Raw genomic sequence first — 9,295 nt, 5'->3', positions numbered from 1 at the left:
TGATAACAGTGATAAACTGATAACAGAAACTTATTTAAACCAGTGGTTCAAAACATGCTTAACACTTAAAAATTCAACTGATTATAAATTATAATTATTTAACCCAGCGATTTTCAAGCTTTTATTTACGTACCATTAATGATTAAAAATAGAACCATGCAAACTTTAGATAGTTAAATACATACATTTATTTTGAATAAAAAGTCTGTAAAATACTATGATAACATTTTTATTTATTTATTTACACAAATTTGAAATTTATTGTTGTTTTTAAACATACGCGTTCCGCTTACCACTATGCAGTCTTTGCGTACCTGTACCGGTACACGTACCGCAGCTTGAGAGCCACTGCAGCGCGCTGATTTAACGCAATTGAAAGTATAATATTATTATTATGTATGAAGACCGTGGTTTAATCATAATCATGATGAATACCAGAAATTACTAATTAGAATATTAAGTAGAAACCAAACTCGTACGGCCACCCACGTGACCCGCAACAGGTCTAATTGTTGTGTACTTTAATATTTTATAAACTGATCCGATTCAAATTATTCGAATAATTTAAATAATTAACGATTAAAAATGTCCACCTCTACGAGATATTAAGCACCCTTTATAGTCCTAAATCCATTTTATAAGTCTCAAGGACTCCTTACTAGATCAATTTGGAACTACGAGATCAATTTGACGGATGAACGATCTAGCTCACCTAAATCAAATAAATTTGCCATTTCTGCTTTGTTGGGAATAAGAATATATACTTATTGGTATATAAATTGAATGTAATGGAGAAATCTCATCGAAACCAACATTGAACTTTCTATTTTTTTTTTAAAAGAACACATCCCCTGCTACCTACAAAAAAGCATAGTTAAATCATCATAATATCAAACATAATACTGACAATTGGAAATTCCCTATCAAAATCTACTGAAAATTTGAGCTCATAATAATTATATTCAAAATCGGCCACACTCAAATTCCTCACACCTTCATAATGGCCAAGGAAGAACCTCCAATGTGCCCCATCATGCACTGTACAAGTCACCACATTTTCACCGAATGCGGAACATACCTCAATATCCGAACAAGACACAACCTTCCTGAATCACTACCAAAAATACTAATTACTAAGCAATCACCCTCAATCGATAGCAAATATCCAGTTCATTACAGCCGCCCACCTCCAGACAAAAATATAATTAACACTTAGATTTAGTAACTACACAATTAATATGTAATTAATTATTTCCCTTTAAGCTTAAATATGGCCTAAGCTGCCGAGGGTATATGTAAAATTAAAAAATAAACATATTTCTAGTAATATCGATATGCATATTTTTTTATACTTAAATTTATATACCTTTATATTGCTTAAAAGAATTATAGTATAAAGTGCAATAAATAATATTATATTTCCTAATGCTTAAAATATTGAAATACATATAATAATATTATACGTACTATGTAGGTACCTTACAATTACAATAGTACCAATATTGTATAGCTTACATTTCATAATTATTGACGTTAATGATATCTTATATTTTACAGTATACACTATACATACAATATTCATAATTCACAATATACATATATTAAAACTATTTTAACTTAGCATTACTAAGACATTTTAAGAATGCTAATTTCAATGAAATTACGTTGAATATTTTGTAAGTACTTAGTTAACAAATTTGATATTTATGTTACCTACCTATGTATATTTATATTATAAATTATAATATGGTCAATTTCATTTTGTACTTCTTGAAAATGTATATAACTTATAACTATTAATGTATAACATATTATATTATTATATGAATGGATTATATTGACTAGTAAAAAAGAAATAATACACGGCACACGGCTAATTTATAATGTAAGAAAAATGCTTTTGTGAAAGTAAATATTAACTTTTAAGATTATTCATTAAAATTAAATAATTTTAATTTAAATAATTATTTTGAACTGTAGGTACCTATATAACTTATTATGATATATATTACTATAACTGCGAATTGTGTATTGTGCATTTCATTTGAGTGGGTACTGGGTATTATATATCTTTTCCTCGATTTATAAATGTACCATAATACAGTTTTACATTAATTAATTACAATGAAACATTTTAAATCATTAAAATACATCACAAAAAGGCTGGTTATTTCGTTAATAACAAAGTGTATGGAACTTTTAAAATTATATAAATATTTAATATATAATATAATAATCTATTATAATGTGTAATTACTGATCAGAATTATTAGTTGAAGTGTTTTTCTTAAATTTATCATCGTCATTAGTGGTGGCACACTGAAGTCCTCTTGAATAACCTATTTGGAACGCTTTCCTCTCTAATCCTTTGGCTAATCCTTCTTGATACGCTCTTTCTTCGATTTTCTTTAGGTAGTCCAACAATCCACCAACTCCGGATGCGGATGGTTGAACATTTGATGTAACTGTTTCTGATGTTCTTGAGTTAAATTTTGTCTTAAACTTTCTGTTGCTATACATCTTTGATGGTCTATCGTTTTTAGTTGATAAAATTTCATCAACACAAAACCTCTTAAAGTGCAAAACCAGCTCTGATCTAAGTGTATGAGGGCACATATCTATAGGAACTACTCGAAGTGGAAGAAATGGATCAGAATCTATTGGTTTTTGCCAATATCTGACTACTGAAGAGAAATCTAGTAAATTTTTCAAAGGCAATTTGTGATTAGAACAAACGTAAATTAAATTTATAGCTTCTTTAAATTTACGAAGAGTTCTGACCAATCCGGTACCTTTTTAAAAAACAACGTTATATTGTATTATGATTTTTAATTATAAATATTCATACTTCATTGTAATATTCATCTGATTAAAAATATTTATTTTACTTACTGACTCCAGTTAAAGGCGGATCCATTATCACAGTAACGTTGCACCCTTTCAGTTTGTTAAGAACAGAGTCCAAAATATCTTCCGTCCTTCCAGCTATAAATTCACAGTTGACTATTCCATTTTTTTCAGCATTTCTTTTTGCGTCCATTATATTTGCCTTAATTAACTCGATGCCCACGACTTGCTTACATTTCTACGTAATTAAAAATATGAAATATAGTTCTCAGTTGATTTCAATAATTTCATCATACGATGTGATAAATAATCATGATATTAAATATTTTAAGTAGGTAGGTAATGGTATAATTTATTATAAAATATAATGTAAGCACGACTGCACCTCAAACAAAAATGTTGTTGCGATGTGTGCCATTAACAGACAAATAAAAATAATATGTTTATATATATATACATAATACATATATTATTTATTATGTATACATGTATATTGTATATTGTATATGCAATGTATATTATATTACATTTTTATTATTTTTATTTTAAAAGATTTACAATCTTTATACGCGTAATTCAATAAGTAAAAGGTAAATAAAACGTGCTATCTTATGTAATGAGTGTAGGTAGGGGGGGGGGTTGAAAAAGGCGATGACAGACAGTAAAATAAAAATCATAATTGTACAAATAATAGTTACATTCATTGTTCCGTTTAGAATTTAAAATATAGATAAATAAATAATTACTAATTATTGTGTTGCCTATATTATTATTCAAAAATTTTCAAGATTTTTAGCATAGAGAAAATTAGTTAATTGACAAATACGGAATAAACGTCAAAATAATCCCAAATATCACTTGCATATAAATAGCTCAAAAAGAAGCAAAATATTTTAAAAGTTTTAACATGTAGGTAAGTATAGAAAATGATGAAATAAACATTTAGAGAAAATTCAGAGTTTCTATCAACGTTTCATCTTTCTTCATTTTTGATTTACAACAAAATATCAAACATCGATTGAGGGGAAATATTAGATTTACTGATGAATATCTAATGTTATAAAAACTGGAACGCTCATAAAAAATTAATGTGACATTCCACCGATTTTTTTGTACCGGAGATAAAAGCTTATTACAAATGAATATTAAAAAGAAAATATTTATGAATTTTTTAAGTACCTACAATACTTCCAAATTTTTAAGATCTTGACGAAGTTCGTCAAAATTTTAACTTCAGAATCTTTAGATGCTCATAAAAACTTATAGTAAAGACATAGTACACACAATTTTAATTATTGTGATAATGTGGTAAAATATGTTGTTTGCAATTTGAAACCTAAGTAGTGGTTAAGCAGCAACATTTTCATATCTTAATCTTTATATAACATATACATTATACATTTTTAACTATAGGTACAATAAGAAATAAAAACAAGGAACATGATTTAAAAAGGTCTTGGTACTGAATGTATAATATATTATACATGTAATTACTCGTCTTTATTTTAAACTAAGACAAATTAGTTAATTTATGAATCAATAAATTTACCTTGGCTAATGTAAGTGCTAAGCATCCAGATCCACAGAACAAATCCAAAACTGTAGTGGTCTCGTTCACATCGGCAAGATCAGCAACTACTTTACACAATTCTTCAGCACCTAAGCTATTCAAACGAAAATATGTAGCTGGAGAGATTTCTAACGATAAGTTTAACAGCTTTTCTACAATGTACTTTTGTCCCCACAATAATTCAGCTTCGATCGTGGTACCAATACAATCAGCTAGGGTCCTTTCACACACAAACAAATACATAATTTATATACATATAACAATTGAAATTAAAAACAAATATAAATAAATTAAATGTTAATAAATTATATTATTCTAAGTGTCATTAATTTTTAAAAACAGAAAAAAATTGAATTTAATACAATATTATATAATACGTATTTTGTACTTTTTACTATGAATAATAGGTAAACAGTAATAGTAAGTGAGTAAGTCTAAACTCACTTTTCTCCGTGGATTTGAAAGTATAACGAAACTACGTTTTCGGTCACATTATTTTTGGACCATTCTGATATAGAACTTTTAATGCCAGGCAATTGTTCGGTATCTAGTGGATGCTGGTTGATAACTATCGATACCATTACTTCTCCGTCTTCATTCATACGAATTATCATATTACGCCATATTCTCCAATCTTGGGAATGATTTTTCACAAAATCTTCAAATTTCTAAATTAAATATAATTAAATTTATGAATACTTTCACATCTATCTCTATATTTTAATACTTGTATTGTTGGCTGTACAGTAAGATAAATGTTACGCCGTTAAACACAATAAAAGTGATTGATTCAGAAAATATGAAAAGTCTTTTACTAAATTATTATATTATAATATATTAGGTAATGAAAAATTAGTTGTAATGGATCTGAACATATTATTTGAAGTATATCTGAAAGTGGATGTAATTGTATATTTATATTTGTTTGATTATTATCTAATTTCAGATCGTGATTTCAAATATAATGTAAACAAAAAAATGTTCAATAAAATATACTTTGTCAATATATTATTATTATTATTTCTACACTACCTTCGCTAACGTGATCATTGGCATCGGCAAATTTCTCAGACAATCCGGTGGACCGACATAGTGGATTCCATCCATCGAATCTTTCACTCTCAGTCCGACGGCCACTGAATCACTGTCGGGATTAATTCCTGTATACATTTTAAACCCAGTCCAGTGGGTATTACTGCATAATACAAACCCATTCCTTTGGGCTATTTATCGCGGGCTGCAGCTACAGTGTCCCGTCGGTCTGTTATGTATAAAGACCGACTTCAAATGCTCCCTATGATTCAGGCGCTCCCCATAATTTTACTTCGTGTCTGTGTAGACTAGCTGTAGATCTATCTTTGTGCGCGCGTCTAATATTAAACGGTTCTTACTCACCTACGCTCCACTCGCATTTGTTGCGGTAACGGTCGACTTTTTGCGACGGTATTATCGGCGACAGTTCAAACGCCAAATCGCTATTCAGCTGCCGTTTGCGCTTAGCACACCATTCTGCAAGCGGCGGTTGTTTGCGTTGAATTATCGTCCCAAACCGTTGAAACAATATTCTAGCTTCTTCGCTCTTTTTCCTCAACTGTTTCGAACCGAATCGCCAATTAGTTACATAAAAATCGTTATACCATACACGAATTCAATTCGATTAAACATTCATTAAGTTTAGATAATCTCAATTAGATAATATTGTCTTTTATACGAGGTAGGTACGTGCGGTAGTAATAGGTTAGGTACATACCAATTACAATAAATTATTTTTAAACATTACAGTACCTACGAGATAAAAAATGTATATATACAGGATGATTCACCAAGCATGATCGCCCCCTAAATCAGACCTTCCCCATTTTATAGTATAAATTATTTAGCTGATAATTTTTCTGAAATTAAAACGTATCAAAATCAATTTCAAACGAATAATTTTTTAATTATTTAATATTGTGTACTAAGGACTAAGGATACAATGAGGGTATGATGTAATAGGTTGCGAAAATGTAATGGATATAGTGTTTTAAAAGTCTTAGTAATTAGAAACTATTAATCTATCAACACACGTAATTTGTAAAAATGGTTCAAGGATAATAAATATTAGATCTTAACAAGGCCGTAACTGAAAAAAATTTAGGGGGGAGGCCTTGCATCCTATATTATGTCTGTTTTATATTTTTGTAAAACCATTTAGAGAACTATTATCTTAAGTAGGGATAAATATTTTAATAACTGAGAAACTAGGTACTTGTGTACATTTTTCATAAGCCAAAACTTTCAAAATAATTATTTATTTATAATTTACAGCAGAAGAAAAGGTTCTTATTTGAAAAATTTAAATTTGTATCATCACAGGATACACCTTAAGCAGCAAAAAAATATTAGGAGTTTAAAAATATAATATTTAAGTACGTATATTCAAATATTAAAAAAATCAGAATTTGAGTAAATTTAAACTCGTATTAGAGGAAATACTTGGGATGCACATTGTACAATGTACCATGTACCTACATGCATTCTGAATTATCATTGGTAACGAATTTATCACTACTATAATCACGGGTTATATTTTAAAACCATTATTAAATTTACTACTGTTGTACGCTCGCATTAATAATCGTATTCACAATATTTTTGTACTCACTTGTTCTTCGTATTCAATACTATGATAGGGAATTGTAGACATCAAAACTTGTTCACTAAGTGGAATATCTAGTCTAGGTCTTTTAGCTACGTGGTTCCCATCTGCGTATGTTAAATTCACGTTGGTTTTAGGCGTGTCAGCCGTAACTAACTGTGTAAATTAATATAAATAATATTTATATATATTATGCATTGCATTTATGTATTAAAAATCAAAAACTATGATAAAAGACTAACCGTACTAATTAAAGAACGTCCTTTCCAATTATATTTTTTTAATAATTTGAGAGCAACCGCTTGTTCTGATTCGGTTGGAAACGTGAGATACAACCATGCGTTACCCTTTTTACTGTATCTTGCGTGTATGCAATTTAATCTTAACTCCTCGTTGATCATTTTCAAAAATTCTTGTAGCAATGGATCCTAGTAACAAAAAATTAACCATATTTATTAGAGAAATCATATACTATATACCTACCTACAATTAAATTATACTTAAAATCAGTCACTTACATAAATCATATAATGAATACATTTTTAAGTAAATCAAACACTAGGTATCTCTTTTTGAACACGGTATTAGTCCATTTAGGTACTATAATAGTTTTTGAGATATAAGGGGGGCTACAGATTTTGATGTAGAGATGAAAATGTTTTCAATAACCTATTTCAATATGGTGTTAAATCTTCAGGTTTATTCTTAGATTAGGTTATAATGATATTAAATCAAGTCATGTTTGATTCATTTAAAACATTAATATAATATAAGAATGTTTCTTACTTATTCATTATTTGAAACCTAGAAAAGTGACATATTTCCTGGTGTTTATAATTAATCAAAATTGTAGGATTAAATCAAAACGATCTTGATACCTTTTAATGGTTATTATAAATATTTTTTTGGTTTTCGTCTCTTTATGGAAAAACTAAAATTTTGAAATATATTTGGTATACCATTACAATATTCACCACAGACCAGATCTTAAGAACCACTGATTAATAATATGCGCATTTATTACAAATATTATAGTTTATGAATATACATATATGATATATACCATCTAGGTACTTTTAAATAAATAAATAAATAATGTAGAAATGTATATAGTTTATTTATTATTAATTTAGTTGATACCTACTTATTTTATTTTTGAGATGATAATTATCTACATAAATTGTTATATCAAAACTAGAGTATCTGAAGATTAGAGTATTGGTAGGTAGGTGTACATTTTACATAGAACTTACTGTAGTGCTTCATAGTATATCATTAAATTATATTTATTTATATTTATTCAAATTAAATGTATAGGTACATATCAAATATTTTTTTTTAGTTTATATACCTATGTACGATATACCAATTATAATATATATTTGTAAATATGAATATGAATAATTTAAATTAATATTAGTAAAAATAATCATAAAAAGTTAATCAAAATGGGCTATTCGTAAATTAATTACACGACATTTTATTAAGATAATATCACTTATGATGGGAGTTTTAACAATTTAAACAATTTAACAGTTTTAATATGTACCTATCTATAATCTTATAATAATATGAATAAAAAAATTACTTACCAATAACGAATAAAATCTAGGGAGACCGCTGACTTTTATTTTATACCGTAATTTGTCGGTATTCATGGGTGTTGCAAAATTCATTTTAAATATTGTAATAACTAAATTATCTAAGCGTTTAATGTAGGTACAATGCGCAAGTTTACTATTTATTATTTCCGTTAGTAGTGTTCCATGTATGGCTACTGAATGATTAATAAATTATTAATGCATTGCTTTGTTGGAATAATAGGCTCTATGACCCCTCTACATTGATAAAAACAAAACAAAAAATGTTTAATAAGAAAGATAAGATAGATATATTTAGGTATAGTTAATTTTGCTTATATAATCTCATTTAAAATAAAGGTGAAAGATGAAAAATTTCTTCTAAAAGTTATAAGAAACATTTGGTGTATTAAAAATGATTGGCAAACTATTGTTAATTGTTATTTAAATAGATGAAAAATGTTATTTTAAATATTTATACAACTTGAAAAAATTTGAAAAGTTTTGAGTTGGTAATAATTGTTGGTTTATTTAGTGATAATCACATTTTTTATTTTTTTTATCAAACTCAATATTTCACGAAAATGACTTGCTCGGTAACAATAATAGTAGAAATAAGTAGTAAAATATTAAAACATTTAAAACTCAACATCATCAAAA

At 27.6% G+C, this 9,295-nt stretch overlaps 1 protein-coding gene across 2 annotated transcripts; it reads right to left on the bottom strand.

The window, feature by feature from the left end:
• Window positions 1-213: 213 nt before the first annotated feature.
• LOC107164849 (tRNA (uracil-5-)-methyltransferase homolog B-like) lies at window positions 214-8,849 on the bottom strand. 2 transcript variants are annotated; one of them, XM_015512824.2, is made up of 10 exons: window positions 8,648-8,849; window positions 7,298-7,483; window positions 7,062-7,211; window positions 5,813-6,008; window positions 5,450-5,577; window positions 4,862-5,085; window positions 4,581-4,637; window positions 4,397-4,511; window positions 2,893-3,085; window positions 214-2,792 (listed from the first exon to the last, which is right to left on the bottom strand). In XM_015512824.2, the coding sequence occupies exons 1-10, from the start codon at window positions 8,729-8,731 to the stop codon at window positions 2,254-2,256; spliced, it is 1,872 nt and encodes a 623-aa protein (XP_015368310.2). In that variant the 5' UTR covers window positions 8,732-8,849; the 3' UTR covers window positions 214-2,253. The 2 variants fall into 2 exon arrangements, with proteins under 2 accessions (XP_015368310.2, XP_015368309.2); XM_015512823.2 differs by having other exon boundaries at window positions 4,397-4,637.
• Between the last annotated feature and the right edge of the window lie 446 nt (window positions 8,850-9,295).

Source organism: Diuraphis noxia, unplaced genomic scaffold, assembly GCF_037042655.1.
Source record: "Diuraphis noxia isolate RWA-SAM2 unplaced genomic scaffold, SU_Dnox_SAM2 contig0004, whole genome shotgun sequence".
NCBI lineage: Eukaryota > Metazoa > Arthropoda > Insecta > Hemiptera > Aphididae > Diuraphis > Diuraphis noxia.
This window is presented reverse-complemented; position numbering and strand designations above follow the sequence as displayed.

Coding starts and splice junctions, on each gene's coding strand:
- LOC107164849 (XM_015512823.2), bottom strand. CDS start 8,731: ATGAATTTTGCAACACCCATGAATACCGACAAATTACGGTATAAAATA. Junction 4,638..4,861: donor TTTCAAATCCACGGAGAAAA/GTGAGTTTAGAC, acceptor TGTGTGTGAAAG/GACCCTAGCTGATTGTATTG. Junction 2,793..2,892: donor TCCGCCTTTAACTGGAGTCA/GTAAGTAAAATA, acceptor TTTTTTAAAAAG/GTACCGGATTGGTCAGAACT.